At 40.7% G+C, this 19,254-nt stretch overlaps 1 protein-coding gene across 1 annotated transcript; it reads left to right on the top strand.

The window, feature by feature from the left end:
* The first annotated feature begins 14,118 nt into the window (after nt 1-14,118).
* On the top strand, nt 14,119-17,799 carry LOC124165342 (ejaculatory bulb-specific protein 3-like). Its single transcript, XM_046542700.1, has 2 exons — nt 14,119-14,359; nt 17,204-17,799. The coding sequence occupies exons 1-2, from the start codon at nt 14,155-14,157 to the stop codon at nt 17,392-17,394; spliced, it is 396 nt and encodes a 131-aa protein (XP_046398656.1). The 5' UTR covers nt 14,119-14,154; the 3' UTR covers nt 17,395-17,799.
* The last annotated feature ends 1,455 nt before the right edge of the window (nt 17,800-19,254 follow it).

Here is a 19,254-nt window from a genome sequence, read left to right as displayed (position 1 = left end):
AATTTTGGTGTACTTGGATCCATAGACGGGTTCTCTGGGAAACCGGAGGAGTCAGTGACTCTCTTCTTTGATAAGTTGGAAAGGGCGGCCGAGTTGGGAGGGTTGTCCGATTCAGAGAAGCTACACGTCGCCGTGCTGCGGCTAAGCGGGGAAGCCGCCGAGTACTTCCGTAGCAGGGAGGAATGTATACATGCAGCCAACAACGAAGAACTGAAAGAGCTAATCCTCCAGCGTTACCGCAGCAAAAGAAGCGCAAGGTTTTACTGGGAAATGCTCATCAACATGCGCATGTCACCCGGCGGAGATATCGAGACCTTCGTGGACCCCATCCGAAAAATTAATTCACAAGTGTACGAAATAGACGGAGCGGCCGAGCACGTCGCTGCAACACTACCCGTTACTGAGATACAGAGGCTCAAATGTGAGCAAATTTCCATAAAAACGCCCATCTTCAATTTTCTCTTAAAATCTTCCAAAGTAAGTGAATGGTGAAGTTATGGGTGGATTCTTGCCGAATAAAAAAAACCCACATAATCTGTTATCATGGTGTTTTTTCTTTATTTTTCCGTAATCTTAAAGAATACAGCCCATACATTCTTACCGTGCAGTAACAAAATGGCGGATACTGTTTTTCGACGAAGTTTTACATTTAGGTAGAGTTTCAAATAGGTTTTCGGCAAGGTCGCGCAGAGTAACTTATATGAGAGCATTGTTTGAAGATTTCTTGAGGTCTTTATGCAGTTTTATTTTAAATAAGTTTGCGTCGCCGGAAATTACATTGATTTTTCGATCGCGCGGCAGGGTTCTTCTCCGCGCGTCGGGAGTTGGATTAGCCGCGCCGCGGTAAGGTTATTGAAGCTGTATGGGTTTTAACGCTCAACATTCACCGTTTTTATGTTTTGCTTCAAGACACCGATTCTCAAATGGTCTATGGTGAAGACAGTGGAGGTTTGTCATGCGATGCACTTGCACGTGTCATCGAAGTTCATTTCGTTATCTTTGGATACGATCGAAGACCATGCTTCTTTTAAAAGCGTTCAAACCTCGACAAAGTGAGTTGTTTTCCTGGGACTCATACAAAAAGACGTACGAGAAAGATACCAGCTGAGACCCTTATACCTTCTTCAATCACCGATCCCTGACCCTCAGGATTCTAATTTCGGAAACGGTCGTTTTATGACACCCTGGAGCGGAGCCCTTGGCCGTCTTAACGGAGGTATTTCCATGGGAACGAAAAAATGAACGATTTTTGTGTCGCTTCAAAAATTGGCTCGCTGAATCCATAACATTTCCGGAATATGTTAACTGCACTCAAGAGAACTTAACTTTCCTTCACCACAGTCAAAGTAGAACTGAGGGTATGATACACGTTTCAAAAAATCTAGAAGTTCCCGTGGAATTGTCTACCTAAACTACCCTGTCTTCATCGTATCTGCTTCAACAACTTTCTAGTGCTTACTGTAGGTGCAGAACATGAGATTGTCACGCGATCCATAATTTTCGTCCATAAAATTTTGATTATTTAGTTGCCATCAGTAATCTATGTTCATGATTAGTAATGTTAAGTCACTGAACACTGCATTATTAGCCATCTTCTTGAACATTATTCTCTTCATCTCAAGAGTAGAACATTAGATTTAATGACGCTTTTTGCAGTTCATTATTTGTTCAATTTGCCGACTTGGGTGGCGGCGGGGTAAAATGCTCGCCTGTCAAAGAAGTGTAGGGTTCGAGTCCCGCATGGGTAAGTTTCCTTTATCAAGCGCAACGCTGTCGCAGAATAATTTATTCACGCCAGTTATGTCGATATTGATCCGTCGGTACGTATGAATAAAGTATGAATTTTGTAACGTAAAGCTAAATGTGGAATAGTATTTATTCAATAAATTTGGAAGAAATAGATTTTTACAAAAATACCAACTCCCGTAGAAGTATTGAGAAAGTAACGAAAGTAACATATTCCGGAAATATTATGGATTCAGCGAGCCAATTTTTGAAGCGACACAAAAATCGTTCATTTTTTCATAATTAAGTTAAGAAAGAAGAACTTTGTACTTTCACATTAATATTTAATCACGACCATGGTTTCAACGTTAGACGTCATCATCAGGTCACCTGATGATGACGTCTAACGTTGAAACCATGGTCGTGATTAAATATTAATGTGAAAGTACAAAGTTCTTCTTTCTTAATTTAATTATGAATCGCTTTCACCAAGTTACGCCTCAAACAATTAATTTTATTAAGTTCATTTTTTCGTTCCCATGGAAATACCTCCGTTAAGACGGCCAAGGGCTCCGCTCCAGGGTGTCATAAAACGACCGTTTCCGAAATTAGAATCCTGAGGGTCAGGGATCGGTGATTGAAGAAGGTATAAGGGTCTCAGCTGGTATCTTTCTCGTACGTCTTTTTGTATGAGTCCCAGGAAAACAACTCACTTTGTCGAGGTTTGAACGCTTTTAATAGAAGCATGGTCTTCGATCGTATCCAAAGATAACGAAATGAACTTCGATGATACGTGCAAGTGCATCGCATGACAAACCTCCACTGTCTTCACCATAGACCATTTGAGAATCGGTGTCTTGAAGCAAAACATAAAAACGGTGAATGTTGAGCGTTAAAACCCATACAGCTTCAATAACCTTACCGCGGCGCGGCTAATCCAACTCCCGACGCGCGGAGAAGAACCCTGCCGCGCGATCGAAAAATCAATGTAATTTCCGGCGACGCAAACTTATTTAAAATAAAACTGCATAAAGACCTCAAGAAATCTTCAAACAATGCTCTCATATAAGTTACTCTGCGCGACCTTGCCGAAAACCTATTTGAAACTCTACCTAAATGTAAAACTTCGTCGAAAAACAGTATCCGCCATTTTGTTACTGCACGGTAAGAATGTATGGGCTGTATTCTTTAAGATTACGGAAAAATAAAGAAAAAACACCATGATAACAGATTATGTGGGTTTTTTTTATTCGGCAAGAATCCACCCATAACTTCACCATTCACTTACTTTGGAAGATTTTAAGAGAAAATTGAAGATGGGCGTTTTTATGGAAATTTGCTCACATTTGAGCCTCTGTATCTCAGTAACGGGTAAGATCTATGTCCAATAAGGTACATATCAATAAATTTCAATCATTTTTGAGTATACCAGCGAAGTTTCAAGTTTATAACTCAAAAAAAGCCATTTTGTAATTTTGTCCGGCTTTTTCCGATTTCCGCCCACTGTTCGTCACGCGGGAATGTCGGAACCGCCGCCGAGGGGAGGGCAACGGGAATTTAAACGCTGCTGGGGCCGACGTCGCCGCCAACCGCGGCCCCTGGTAAGTGTCCTTCTTCCGAGGGTGGATATGGGGGGAAGGGCACACGATTTAGTGGCGGTAGTTTATATTGAAGAACGCCCGTGTCGGGTGCTGATTGACTCAGGAGCTCAAGTATCATTGGTGACGAGTGCCGCGTGTGGGCTGGGGGCCGTGAATAGTTCTCTTTACAGAGTTAAGGGAATTACAGGAGACGTCATGTGGGTCCACGGAGAAAAACTTATATGCATTTCTGTGGGAGAGGAGCGGTATGACCATGTGATGCAGTTCGTGGACAATTTAGGTGGTTTTGACGGGATTTTTGGACTAGACTTTTTGCAGAAATATAAGGGTGTTATAGATGCTAGCAGAAGGCGCATTACGATAAACGGCCAGGTTTGGGCCTCGCGAGGCGGCCGCATTGCCAACGCTGGTGAAAGTGAGATGTCGAAAAAGGTCGATGAAGAAGCAAAAGTATAGGAAAGAAATGTTATTGCGCGACTCACGAGATCCGATATTCTACCCCCACGTAGTGAAAGAATACTTGAGGTGGCATTGCAAGGAGGGCGGGGGTGGGTTGGCAGCGAAGTCATATCCGAACCGGAGTTGGAATGTATTGAAGGGTGCTATGTGGCGAGGGCAGTGTGCCGCGTAAGCGAAGATGAATGAATAATGCTTCAGGTGGCCAATTTCAACAACGGAGAATTGACGCTGAATAAGGGAACGGTGCTGGCTAGCGTTGCACAGAAGGGCGGATCGGAAAAATCTATTTTTTCAAATCCATCTGGCCCATTGAAAAAAAGTTGTGGGACCGATGAAAAATAAGGCCTGAAAATTTTGAGACCTCTAGGTGAACCCCTGACCTTCGCTCAAATGAGAGTTTGGGAGGGAGGGTCCAATTTCGAAAAATATAATATATAATGGTCTTTCTCTATAGATTTTGCCGAGTTACTGCCCTTCGTGCATTTTGACCTATCTGCCACCGTTTAGCCACAAATGCCTTACTTGAGTCCGCGTCTGGGAATAAAATATTCCAACGCCCACGCAGGGTCGCGGATAGAAGAGCGGCAGGCCAATCCCGTCCCCTCCCCGCTCGCTTCTCCCCCTCCCACGACTCGAGCACAGCAAAATTCATCCTGCGTGTGCTGCTAGGAGTTCATCCTTGATAATATAAATCGGAAGATGGTGGAAGGTAAAATATGATGAGTAGTGAGACGACTTGTTTCTTATTTGGCGCCTCGTCGGCGTTAAACAAATCGATGTTACGAATTTTTAGAGAAGTGATGAAATATTTATAGATCCGAAAACGCAGGAGAGGAGCCTACGGTCTGTGGAAAGGCCTCTTGAGTGTCTATAAAGGCGTGCGACCTATAGTGAGGCGCTTCTCTTCCATAATGTGTGACTATATGGATTTAGCGGTACCACAGGAAGTTAAAACTTACGGAAAATGGGAATATGCCAAAATATGGGTTTTATTGAAGTACAAAACTCAAACACTTTTAAAGGAAAATTCTAAATTATGCGATATTTTTGTGTGTGTGTGAAAGAAGGAGCATCAACAAGCATTTTGAGAGACAAGCCGGCGAAACGAAAGATGATGGCTGCTGGATTGAATTCGGAAGGAACTCGACAACTGAGGAAAAAAGGGAATCATAGGAGAGCATTGAGTCAACATCTCAAACTATAAACTCATATTGGAACTTTTTCGAAGAAAATGCGTCTGCGAACTGTTATAGAGGTATATGCAAGAACCAAGCAACAGCAATGATCATTCTCGTAAATTTAGCTGACGCAAAAGTCATAACCTCGTTAGATACATCAAAGCCAGTGTACCAGAATTACTTACGTAGACAGAAATGATACTAATTACTGTGAATACGAAAAGAGAGGTATCAACGGGCTCTATTTTGATGAAATAAATGTGTAATTTTGACAAATACTTTTGTCTGATGAAAAAAGGTATGAGGACTTATTAATCCAAGTTTAAAGGGGAATGTGTGGTGTTAGTTGAAGAAACAGGGTCCCGTTGGGGGTTTGCCTCCCCCGTCGAAGTATTAGCAATAGTTATAAAATCTGCGATTCTCCGAGTGAAAACTAGATACAAAAAATTAAAAAGTATTTGAATGCGATGGTACTAAGTGAATACCGCAAAAAAGGAGGTATCATCCCTCTGCTACAAGCATTTTTCCAACATCCCTTGAAGTGTGGGAAAACTCTTCTCGGGATTCCCACAGTGTTGATTTTTCCACTATGGGCAAAGTTCCAAGCTCTAACTAGGGGCTCATCATCGGGGATAATTTTTTTTGAATCCCGAGAAGAGTTTATCCACATCATTCGCCGGGAAAGCATAAAATCATATTTCATCTTTGAAATGGTCTATTTGCTAATTGCACTAAGTCGGCATTTTTCGACTAAGAATTTTCTACATAAACATTGGGAGGGAAATATAGCGACCCAATTTGCGTGTTGTAGGGATGCGTTTGGCGACCAATCTGAGAATATTTTACATGCTGGATCTGAATATCAACGTAAAGGACTACGCGATGAGAATGTATTGGAGAGAGACATCCGGTTATATCTGACCTTAGCTTTATGGGAATCCAAAAATATATTAGTGAACGTTCAAATTTGAAGTTTAATATTCCTTTTATTATACATCCGGACGAGAGATTCGTGAAAGATTTCGCCAAAACTTTGTTGACGGCAGCGAAAGATGAGGAATGACACTGACATAAGAAATACAGACAGGAAAGCAGACAATTGAGTAATTCTTTCGTGATTGTTCCTGCACAGAAGGTGCTGAAACATCAAATATTAGTTAAGACTTACGAAGAAAGACGCAATGGGTGTGAATTTTGGTGCATTTGGGCTGGGTTATGTATAAATATTTCATCACTTCTTTAAAAGTTCGTAACATCGAATTGTTTAACACCGACGAGGCGCCAAATAAGAAACAAGTCGTCCCACTACTCATCATATTTTACCTTCCACCACCTTCCGATTTATATTATCAAGGATGAACTCCCTCCTAGCGGCACACGCAGGATGAATTTTGCTGTACTCGAGGCGTGGGAGGGGGAGAAGCGAGCGGGTAGGGGATTGGATTGGCCTGCCGCTCTTGCATCCGCGACCCTGCGTGGGCGTTGGAATATTTTATTCGCGGACGCGGACTCAAATAAGGCATTTGTGGCTAAACGGTGGCAGATACGTCAAAATGCACGACATTTTCGTTCTGGAGTACAGTAACTCGGAAAAATCTGTAGGGAATGACCATAAAAAAATTATATTTTTCGAAATTGGACCCTCCAACCCAAACTCTCATTTGAGCGAGGGTCGGGGGTTTACCTAGAGGTCTCAATTTTTTCAGGCTTTATTTTTGATCGATCCCACAACTTTTTTTCAAATGGCCAGATGGATTTGAAAAAAAATCGATTTTTCCGATACGGCCTATTGCACAGGTCGACATGCGTGGGGGAAAAAACAAAAGCGGAGAAATGGAGGGGAAGGTGAGAGTTGCGAGACGGGTGGTTGATGAGTTAGATTTCTCCGAAAAGCTTAGACACTTGAAAGAGTCCGAGAGGAATGTCCTCTTACCTGTGCTCGAAGAGTTCCGAGATTTATTTTCGGAAAACGGAATGCCACCACCTTCTGATATAACCACCCACCACATACCGACGGGAATTCACCCCCCAATTTATAGAAAACCTTATAGAAGTCCCTTCCGTCAGAAGGCCATTATCGAAAAATTAGTGCGGGATCAACTCGACGCAGGGATAATCGTTCCAAGTGAGAGACCGTGGGCGTCCCCTGTGGTGATCGAGCCGAAAAAATCGCGGAATGGAGAGCAAAAATTTAGATTTTGTGTTGATTTTCGGGCCCTAAATGCCATCACCACGCCAGACGTCTACCCGATACCCAATATCGTAGAGACCCTGGATTTATCCAAGGGGCTGTAATTACTTCACAACTTTTGATCTGACAGCTGGCTACCACCAAATTCAGATACACTCAGATTCGTCAGCTAAGACAGGATTTAACGTCGACAGTGGCCATTATGAGTATATGAGGATGCCATTCAGCCTAAGAAACGCCCCCGCGACGTTTCAGAGTATGATGGATGGTGTTTTACGAGGATTAAAGCCGACCCAGGCCCTCGTTTATCTCGATGATGTCATCATAATTAGTTCCGGTATTGACGAGCATGCAATAAGACTGAGGAAAGTGTTGGAGAGGTTGAGGTAAGCCAAACTCACACTCAAATTCGAAATATGTATGATAGCGCAGAGCGAAGTTAAATATTTGGGACACATAATCGGGGAGAGTGGAGTTCGCCCGGACTCCGAGAAAATAGAAGCGGTTAGTAATTTCCCTACGCCCACGAAAACTAAGGAGTCGCAGTCCTTTTTGGGGTTGCCCAATTATTATCGTAGATTCATTGAGAATTATGCGGTGAAGGCCAAACCTCTAACACATCTACTGAAAAAGGGGCACGCGTTTGTTTGGACCCCGGAGCGCGACATGGCTATGGAGTCCTTGAAGACGGCACTCACGTAAAGTCCAGTTTTAGTGCATCCCGATTTCCATAAGCCTTTCATGCTCTCCACCGACGCCAGTAACTTTGCTTTAGGCGCGGTTTGGCCCAAGAAGTTGATGGGAATGAACATACTATCGCCTATGCGTCCCGGCAGCTTCATACTTCCGAAATAAATTGCAGAGCCACGGAAATGGAATTGGCGGCCCTAGTGTGGAGGTGAATCATTTCCGATGTTACCTCTATGGCAGTAAATTTAGGGTAATCACAGACCACGCGGCGCTGAAGTGGCTATTCAGCGTTAAAGACCCCTGAAGTCGGCTGATGAGATAGACCCTTAACCTAAGTGAATATGATTATGACGTTGTCCATAAATCGGGAAAACTACACCTAAACGCGGATGGTCTGAGTGGAAAGGTAGGGCGGGTGGAGGTCTTTCCGATAGAGGATTGGCCGGCGGCGGAAGAGGGGGATGCGGAATGCGACTTTTGAGGAAGGCGAGCGGGATTTACAAAGGTGAACGGAATTCTGCTTAAAAGTACTAAAGATGGGGAGAAGGTGGTGGTCCCTAAGAGTTTAAGGGGTGGAGTAATACAGAAATTCCACGATCATCCTCTGTCGGGTCACCTGGGAGTCCGGTCTACCATCCGGCGAATTTGCAATTCTTATCGGTGGCCTGGAATGTTGAAAGACGTAGAAACGGCCGTTAAGGGGTGCATCTCCTGCCAGCAGAGGAGCCCGTACGGGTAAAGTAGAGCCCCCTCCAAACCCTCCCCGCCACGGACCGCCATTTTGATTTCATTGCCTTAGATATTGTTGGAAACCTCCCTAAGACCAGTGTGGGAAATCGATACGTGTTGTCCATATTGGACCATTTCTCTAGGTACATAATGTTATTGCCTATCGAGGATAAAACCGCAGAAACTGTTGCGGCGACACTGGTAAATGAATGGATTCTAAAGTCCGGCGACCCTCAAAAGTTGTAAACCGATCAGGGGAGTAATTTTACGTCGGAAACTCCGAACATTTCATTTCCATCGTCAATGTAACGGTAGAGTCGAGAGGGTTCATACGACGATCGCGCAAATGCTGAGTCACTGTGTAAACAGGGCAAACAACAACTGGGACATACTATTGCCATGCGTCACGTCTGGGTTCAATATGAGCATTCACAGGAGTACAAAGTGTACTCCACAAGAAGTTGTGTTTGGTTACACAATGAATTCACCTTTCGAATGTATGGAGAGGAAAATAAAAGGGCTGGATGAGATATATGTGTCTACCTTGAGGCGCCGTCTTAAAATTATAAGGGAGAAATGTAGGAAAAATAATAAAAGAGCAGCGGAAAACCAAGTGCGAGCGTCTTTAGCGAAGTCAACGAGTCGGCGCTCGTACTCAGAGGGCGATTTAGTATACTTGGGCGACTTAGGTTTGCGGCCAGGACAAGTGAAAAAATTCCAGAAGCCGTGGAAGGGGCCGTTCCACGTTGTCAGTGTCATTCCACCTTGCAACCTTAAATTTCAACTCGCGCACCGCACGATTATCGTGCACGAAAACCTAGTGAAACCTCGTCACTCCTACCCCTCCCTTCCCCCTCCCCCCCCACCCCGCCGGCGCAATAAGAGGGAGGCCAAAAAAAAGACGTCGGCACCCCTAGTGAAAGAGGTGGCCGTCGAGTGGAAAATACACGGCAATCGCAATGCTTCACCCAACGGAGATAGTCGCGAAGAATCCACATCTCCCCTGGAGGAACGTCCATCCTTCAACTACGCGAACCACCGGCGGATAACGAACCAGACGGTCTGGCGACACTAGAGAAAGATAAAGAAGAAGAGGAGTGTCCACCTGCCCCGCCGCGACCCCCGTCGCCGCACCAACGTATGCTCTGCGATCCCTTGGACCACCCCCGGCGCCGACTGAGGCCCCCTGCCCCTTAAGCGAAGAATCCCCTCCCATCCAAGGCAGTGTAAGCCCCCCCTCACGTGTGGAAACGAAAGCATAGCCCAGATGCATCACTACAACCTCCTGTACCTTTTTCCTTTCCTCACGCTGGAGGAATGTGCAACGAAGACCGATTGCCGAATTGCAGCAACGGCTCCCCCTCCCTCGCAGAGGCACCTCCTCCCCACCCTTTGTGCCATCCATCTTTCCCGGAGGAATGTGAATGCAACGCTATTTGCCGAATTACGACAATCGGCTGACTGGGAATAAGAGCAAGGTGAAGGAGGAGCAGAGCTGGACCCGGGTGGGCGGTCGCTATGCGAAGTGCAGTGTAATAAGTAATAAACATTACTTTTCCAACATCTCTGGACTTTCTTTTCCCAAATCCCTGCCAAATTTCTCCGATCGAATCCGAGAGGACTAACAGTATTACTAGAGCATTTTTTTTTAATATTGTTGTTATCAATTTTACATATAATACTGATTAAAAGCTTAAAATATAGTTCTGAAAGGTAAGAAAATGTTTAATAAATGAACTATATCTAAAAGTTTAATTTTTAATAAATGATTCTTATTACTCTTCAATATAATTACTAGGCACTAAAAAGAGCCATCTAAGTAGGTCTCACATTTCCTTTTAATCCCTTTAAGCAATACGTATTGCAACATGCATCGCCATGAAACACAAATTATAACGTGATATTATGCTGCGATACGACGAGGGAAAAATTTACTTATAACTTGCGTATTCTTAAGTTCATAAAACTCGGGTAAAAAAGATTGATTACCGCATAGCTGAAAAGAGGCTGAACGCATCGAAAACAAAATGTTTTGAGCATAACAAACTGCATTTCGCCACGCAGGTAAGACATGTTAAATCCTTATTTTCGTTAATTCTATCTTGATCTTGAAAACAAATTAGAATAAGATAAGAAGGAATTAACATGCTTAAAATTAATTAGCGAGAGCATTTGGGAATAAAAACACAATTTTCCCTATATTTATAAATCGGGCTCCTTTAATCCATTTGCCTACGTATTACATTTTTGTTATTCATTAAATTTTACCAATAATAATAATATCAATAATAATTTTATATTTATTTATTGTGCTTTCATTGCTGCCATCAAAGTAAAAAAAAATTAATTTTAGGAGCTATAGGAGGATTCGCATAATTTTACTTTTCACTAAAGGCCGATTTACTTAGAATGATCAATAATACATCTTTCGTATTATTCCAACTGCGCTGTCTTAAATATGAAACATGGATTAAATAGATTCATTATAAGTTATTTACTTCCGAGCGATATCAATACAGAAAATTCCAAAGGAACTTTTTTCTCTTTTCATTCCTAGTATCCCTTGGAAAATAATCTAATCGTTCACCTTCAACCCTCACCCCACGTGAGACAAAGCGGTGAAGGAAAGTATACGCATATCATTACGAGTATAGATTCTTGGAAATCGGGTGCAATACAAGCTATGCATGGTGTAGTGGTAGCACTAAATCAAGGGGGAGACAAGAAGCAAGCACTATCCCATTCTTCACGTCGTGACGCAACACGCGGCCTCCGCGATATTATTACTCGGTTTAACCCCAACTGAAGCGGGTCCGCGACCACTCTTCCTATTTAGCTCCGGCAAATGTGGGGCTATCCACAGCATCAAAGAAACAACGTAATACTAAACGCTCTATGGATCTATGTACCTCCTACCTCTGATCACAAGCATCTAATGATACTACACCCAGAGAGTGCCGGGATTTCCACAGAAAGACGGATATAGAAGGATAGAAAATAGATGGTTTAGAAGAAAAATAATGATAAAAAAAGGATATTACAAGAATTGTAACCGCAAGAATTAACAGCAAGAAAGAATATATTTATTCCCACCCAAACGAACGTAATTGACCATTATAACGTTGTATAATAACGTGTGAATGTTTATAATTGTTTTTGCATATTTTCCTTAATTACCCATTTCAAAGTATCAAAAATCTAAGACATGTTGACCTGTAAATTGTTTACAAACAATGTTCCAATAGAAAGTTTACAGTGTGAACATAATAAATTGTATTATTATTATTATTATTATAAACACGACAAATATAATTGACCATAAAGACGATAAAGACTAATCAAATGCGAAGAAAGAGATATTTTTTCCGAGAAAGTAAATTCAACGGAAATAAATATTTGAATAGAAATAAACCACACGCTATCGTCGGAAGAAGCTTTTCGGACTGAACACGTGATATCGGATTTTGCCACATCACATCTCAGTCGCATGTGCAGAATTCATTAATCCGCCTTCACCACATTTACCACGAGATCTTCGTATATTAGATTTAGCAGAATATGCTGGGCGTTTAGGATAATTTCAAGGTGATAATAAACGATGTCAGAATTTTTAAGAGACAGAAGTGAATAATGGCAATTTCCAACAATTATTACAAGTATTTACTTCAATACGGAAAATTTACATTTCTTCATGCTTTAACCTTCGGATTTTCTTCGTAGCACTAGAATATTTACCGTCAATGCAATCGAATCCCTGGGTTTCTTTTGGTAGCTAATAGTTACCAGGTTTAATTTTTCACCCCTCAGTTAACTAGATTTTTTCAAGAAGGCAGCCGCCTTGGATTAGGCATGCTCGCTAAATAAATGTTCGAATAGAAGCCGAGAGTGTTTCGGGGAATTGGACGTGAGTCGAAAGACAGAGGCAGTGACGTACCAGGGTGAGGGGGGCCGACCCGTTCCCGACGCGACTGGTTTTGCTGGAGCGGATATTCGCGCGCCGGAAGAAAAAAAAGCAGAGGATGGCTATAATAAATCCAATCGGATGGGTGAGAGAGACGGCAAGAGCCCTACAGGGAATAAAATTAAGTCTTCTATATAAAGGGAAAATTATTATTTACCTCGCCGCAAATAACTCGCCAATACTAATATGTTAACTTCAAAGATAATTAGTTGACCTTAAATAATAGAGAAAATACCTCAGATATTGAAAATAAATGCCTTGCAAGCATATAACATCATGATCCATTGCAAACATAACTTGATGAATATTTACAGATGTATACATGACCTCTCTGGGAATATAACGTTTATTTAACGCAAAAGATAAAAAAGGATTGGAACAATAAAGATCATTCAAAATTTAAAAGAAGATGTCAAAATCTTTCGTCGATTTATATTGTTATTCAATTTGATATCACTAATTTTTTTGTAGAATAATAATGCACAAAGATTTTATATGTCACACATGGACGAGTTCACTTATCAATTTTTGACAGCTCACCCGAGTATTAATATGTCTATAAATGCGTTGTATAACAGCCTCAGTATTATAAAAAATGGAATTAATTAAGAAATATAAATACACAGGTTGTTTCAGAAGGAGTCTGCAATATTTCAGGAGGTGAAAGAGGAGGCAATTTTAAGCATTTTTTGTGCAATTACATGGGGTCTCAACTTTTTAGTCAATGAACTATAGAAACGAAAACATTTTTTTCGATGCCATTTTCAGTTATCATGAAAACTGTTTTTCTTGGGTATCTAGTGTTTTCGACATTATATTTAATAATTTGAAAAATATGAAAATGTGCGAAAAAAATGTCTGAAATAATTAATCTCAAAATTGATACGAATGCGCAATCATATTGTTGATACTCACTCATATCTCCTTCTCATTTAATTAAGCTCAAAGAGTAATTATTTTATACAAATATAATCGCATATTTTCGTCCAACATTGAATATGTTTGTCTCTAAGAATCTATAGTATTAAATTCAATGCCAAAAAGGATGGAAACCCAAAAAAAAGTTTTCATGACGACTCAAAGTAAATTTAAAAAAAATTGTTTGCATTGTCATTGCTCAGTTGCAACCCCAAATTTACCAGACACAAAATGTGTAAAATTGTCTCCCCTGTCTTCTCCTGAAGTAATGCAGATTCCTCCTGAAACACCCTGTATAATTGGAACATAACATTTATGGAAAAACTATTTACTTGGAATGAGCAACAAAGAAAACGCGATATTCATCATGGTGACGGAGAGTGGATGTGGAAAAGTCCGCTTCGAAGTACGTAAGCGAAGACGAAGGGAGGATTGGGGAGGGGAGCAAAAGAAACGTGATCATGAGGATCGGTTGTGTGTTGGGTGAATCCAACTCCTGATACCACAGGGGGAAGAGGGGAAGGATTACCGTGGAAACAACTTGAGGGCAGGGGAGGGTGGGGGGAAGAGGGATTATTTGTGAGAACAAGGAAAAGACTCAGATTGGACGGCTACCAGCGTAAGAACCGCGATCAGATATAAAAGTGCTGCTGATCTCATCGGTCGGCACTCACCACTCAGTTCGAGGACTGACAAGACAACATGAAGAACGCCACCGCCTTTCTGCTTCTGTCGTGCCTGGTGGTCGTGGCCTACGCCGGACGTATTTACCGCGACACCAAATACACCACCAAGTACGACAACGTCAACGTGGACGAGATCCTGAGGAGCGACCGTCTGGTCAAGAACTACTTTGACTGTCTGATGGACAAAAGACCCTGCACCCCTGAAGGATCTGAGCTGAAAAGTGAGTAACTTTAATTTCTCTAATGGCGTACGCCCAAGATTAATCATAAAATCATAGGTGCTTTGGTCTTCCTACAATGTTATTTGCAAGATTCTCCGCTGTAAAGTCCGTTATTGCTCTTTTTTCGGGGTAATGAAAAAATATAAATAAATGCGCTGGTAAGGACGCCTGAATAACCTGAGATTCTTTCGGGAAATCGAATAAATGCGATTTTCACGAATGTTCAATGAAAATACTCTCCTCATTGCACTTTAGGGAATACTGAGAAAAGACTGAAATAATATTATTTGTTCATTTAAAAAATCTAAAAATGTCTTCAGTTTTTTATGGTAACGCTTGTCTATGCGGAAAAACTGTAGATAACAACTAGAATGTGAAAATAATTTCTGTGTGCCCTTTTCACGTTGTGACTGAGATTTCTCTGGCCAGGGGACTCCCAATGTCTTCCTTTCAATCTTTCTAAAGAGATGAGAGAAAAATGACGTGATATGCCATACGCATGCCATCAAAGATTGGGGGAGTATGAGAATACCGGTGAGATAATGACATACAAAGAAATATTACAAAATATTTAATTCCATAAAAATCCTTAGAAAAACGATGGTTTATCCCGATTAAGCTCAATATCCAGAAAGCTACTAAAAACGGGAATTTTTAACTCTGAAGACATTCCACCACAATAATTTACCGTGTAAGAAAATTAGAAAGCGGATAGAAATTAAAATTTCAAATTTAAAAGAGGGATACTTTTTGTAAACTAAAAAAGTGACAATATCTCCAACGGTTTGCAAATGTAAATTTTGACTAAACATTTACTGATTATTGCGTAGTATTTCAGGTGATGTAGCTGTTCATTAAACGTCCTTTTCATGACATAATTAAAAAAAGCAAAAAATACAAGTCATCACAAAATTAAATTATCCTCGCCTTCCACAGGCAGTCTTCATTAAAACTTAAAAGGCCCAATTGCTTCTTATGTAACGAGAATATTAAAGCAAGACGCATTTACGCGTATCATAATGCAAATATGCACCTTTTCGCAAGGAGGATTAAAAGTTATGTTCCACACGCTAAAGGTATTATCTTTGGCGCAGAATTAACATTTCTAAAAAAAGCATTTTCTGTAAAATATAGCTCGTTGCGAATATCACCTTAATACAGGGGGCAGAAGAAATTTCACAATATAGGTGTCAAATGGAGATTCAGATGCTCGAATTACGCTTGATCAATCTGCAGCCATCCATTCTGCGGATTTGGGTCACTTAAAACACGCTTGCAATCCAACGCAGTGGTCCACAGCCGCGCGAAAGTGTATTCTTAAAGATGCCACTATAGCTGAGGAACCTAGTCAAACTGTATTACTCGGCAGCGCAATATTATTCACTTAAACATACTCAATTCCTCAGAAATTATATTATGTAGAGTTTCGTCACAAACTGGCAATCTGTATAACTCAAGTTACCATATATATTCACGAAAGATGAAAAATGATCTCCATTAATCAATGTAAAACATGGTAATACCCAAATGTACAACCAATAAACCGCAACGGATATATTCGGAATCACACCGCGTTTTCATGAAAATGCAAACCCTCATTCAAAGGACAGATAAATTTTTAATCAGCAATTGCATTAATTATAAAAATTATTCAACATAATAGTTCAGACTTGAAATCAATAGGTATTTGTTCCTATTTTCAGTCCACACGTATGACTCGGGTAAAATATCCTGCATTCCTTCAACTAAAGGCAGGAAAAATTTGTCCTTGAATTCTAATTGTACAGTAATTATATTCCCTTCAATATTTTCTGCTGTACATGTTCTATGGTCATCATTGTGTGAAAAGTGAGAACTATAATAAAGGAAGAAAAATCATGTCTGCCGTGCACCGATGACAGTACACACTAGTCTAAATCTAAAATCCAACCGAACATAGTAAGACACACTCTCAGGTGAAAGGTTTCCGTACCTAAATTGGGGTCCGATCATTTGAAAAGGCATGGGTTTGTTTAAATTTTACAGATTTGCAAGGATATCTAGTAAAATCGTGGTAAAATTGGATACGGAATTGACATTAAATTCTAGACTTCATCCATACGGCATAGCCTTTAGGGATATATCTTACAGTTATAAAGAATTACTTGAAACTACTGAAAGTGTGGGAAAAATGGGATAGGAAATTTTTTATCTTCCACACTTTGTAATATACCTCCTCAAATTTGTCCACTATTTCACTTGCCCATTATCACCATATCCTATATTCAATGCGGCTTACATGTAACGGTTCTCATTGCCTCGTTGGAAAGCAAACGCTCCAAAATTAAGAGCAGGGATAGGTGTTGTATTTTTTGATAAAAACATCTTGCGATCCATCAGGTATATAAAAACTCTGTGCAACAATGCATTTACAACAATGACATAGAGTATTGAAAAGCATACTTGGAGTATTTTCAATAAAAACCGAGCAAATGCTAGTCAAAGTCATCGAAATAATCGCGGGAACTTTCATAGAATTTCCTTTTTATTCATAAATGAATAAATGTATAATTTAAACACTCGAGGATAAATCAACAAATTTGCAACTATTGTGTGCTGTCTTAGAATTAATACTGAGCGATTGAAAATTGGGAAAAAAGTTAGTCTTACGCCTATTTTTCTCAATTTTAACGCCAAAATTGTCGATGTACAAATGCAATTTAAGTGCACTATCGACATGTTAAGTAGGGAAATGGGAAATCTCGATGGTTTACAACGAGATAGTGAGCATTTAAACTGATGAACTCTTAAATTACTGAGTTCAAAATTTCATCATACTCATAGTAGTGTCCCTTCAATTTGCAGAGAGCATCCCAGACGCCCTTCAGACCGAGTGCTCCAAGTGTACGGAGAAGCAGAAGGAGAAGGCTCATAAGGTCATCCGACACCTGATCGAGAATAAACCCGACATGTGGTCCCAGCTGGAGGCCAAGTGGGACCCCACCGGCGAGTACAGAAAGAAGTACGACGCCGAGTACAAAAATATCAAGAACTAAGTGGCCAACGGGCGTTGAAGTCTCCAGGCGAGAGAAGCAGACGGGAGTTGAAATCTCTCCTGTATGTGAGAAAGTGTTTGTGATCAAAGGTTGCCTAGATTCTCCCAGAAGTCGTTAGGCCTCGAAATAAATTTTCAACACTAAACGGGTACATGTGAAATACCCAATATAGGGTTTTAGGCCCTTGGGGGGATAATTCACGCTGAGACGAAATAAAAATCGACCAGTTACTTGAAAATATAAGTCCACCATTTATTTTAGAAAAGTGACATCACCGAATGATTTTGAAAATAAGATCTTAACAGAAAACTGGGCCTGTAAACGCACGAATCTATTGAATGTTCCTTAAAAATGATCTGAATGAAAATTGTTATTGAGCGTAATAAAGTTAACAACAAATGACAATTCGACTATTTATTGAAATATACCGTTCCTTCTTCTTTCGTTAGCAGCCAAATGGCTGTTTTTTTTAGTAACTTGCCATTATTCCTATTTTCCGCTATCGTCTCCAGATGGCAATATGATGCTGTGTTCATGTCTCTCATGACGTAAACGGTGTATGCAAGTGGTGGTCTTCCTCTGGTGTTTCATCCTTCTAACATCCTTTTGTTACTCTTGCCAGTAGATTATGATGTCTGAGGGTATGTTCTATCATATTTGATTTCTTTGTCTCAGGCTATGCTTCTCCTTTTTTGTTTGAAGATTTTCGCAGCATCTTTTATCAATCTTGCTGGTTGCTTTCGTCAAATGCTGCGTAGGAAACATTTTTCTACTCGACGTTTCAACACTTCAAGAGAAATCGGTCCCAGTAGGAGGAGTAAAACGTCAAGTAGAAAAATGTTACCTACCATTTCACGAAAGCAACCAACAAGATTGATATCCTTCTCCTTTCTTCAGCAATTCTGAATATTTCCTCATTCGTTTCATGACCTACCCAAATGAACTTAAAAGCCTTCTCTCTTCTATTTACAAATGACTAATCTTTTGCAGCTATAAAATGCAAGTTCAAGGTGGTATGGACAGTGCCCTATCTTATATTAACTATCTAAAACTGAATTTTGAGGAAATCGTCATGAACGTGGATGTCATGTCCGTGGACGTCATGTTATTGAAATCTGCTGTCGATGGACATGACAGATGGTATTGGACATGATGATACCTACACTATGACTACTTACAGAATGTCCAATGACAAATTAGAAAAAATTCCCGTGTGTAAATGCAATATTCCTCTTCTACTATGTCCGTGGACATATATATCATGTCCGTAGACAGCACAAAAGATGAAATGAAAAAAGTGTAAATATTACTGACGATCTCTGGTACTTATGTCGTCAGATTGTAAGATTCACTAAACGTAATAACACAATTTTGATAAACAATAAACAATTTTTTTTTAACTTTGCCTGCAAAAAATGTACGTTTCTTGGAGATGGACCCAAATACGTCGCTATGAGAAGTCTGGTGGTTAGGAGAGCGGAACGGCGAGCTGCGTCAAACCGATCTACGGATTCTTGATTTGTGACGATGATTCACGTGGTCTTGCATATTTACATGCCGAAATCCTCATTCATCGTTCATTCACACAACGCCTTATTCAGTAAGCAACGCCATATTTCCAGACATACTGGGAAGCGTCATCCCTCCGACTTGCTTATCTGGTGACCTTGGCCTTCACTTGGGTCGCGAGAGTTTCCACGTTAGTCAAGTAAGAAGGAAGAGTAGTGGTTTTTCCGCCAAATCCGCGTATTTCGGCGGCGGCCAAACGTGGTCAGTGCAACCGCCACGCTCCGATCTCAACGAAAAATCTTAGAAATCGAGAGTTGAACGAAAAGAAAACAGGATAATAAAAAAAAGAAA

Source organism: Ischnura elegans, chromosome 9 (assembly GCF_921293095.1).
Source record: "Ischnura elegans chromosome 9, ioIscEleg1.1, whole genome shotgun sequence".
In the NCBI taxonomy this organism is placed as follows: domain Eukaryota; kingdom Metazoa; phylum Arthropoda; class Insecta; order Odonata; family Coenagrionidae; genus Ischnura; species Ischnura elegans.
This window is presented reverse-complemented; position numbering and strand designations above follow the sequence as displayed.

Bases quoted from the DNA above. Each gene is read 5' to 3' on its own strand.
- LOC124165342 (XM_046542700.1), top strand. From the start codon at position 14,155: ATGAAGAACGCCACCGCCTTTCTGCTTCTGTCGTGCCTGGTGGTCGTG. The intron at 14,360-17,203 runs GTGAGTAACTTT...TTCAATTTGCAG, and splicing joins TGAAGGATCTGAGCTGAAAA to AGAGCATCCCAGACGCCCTT.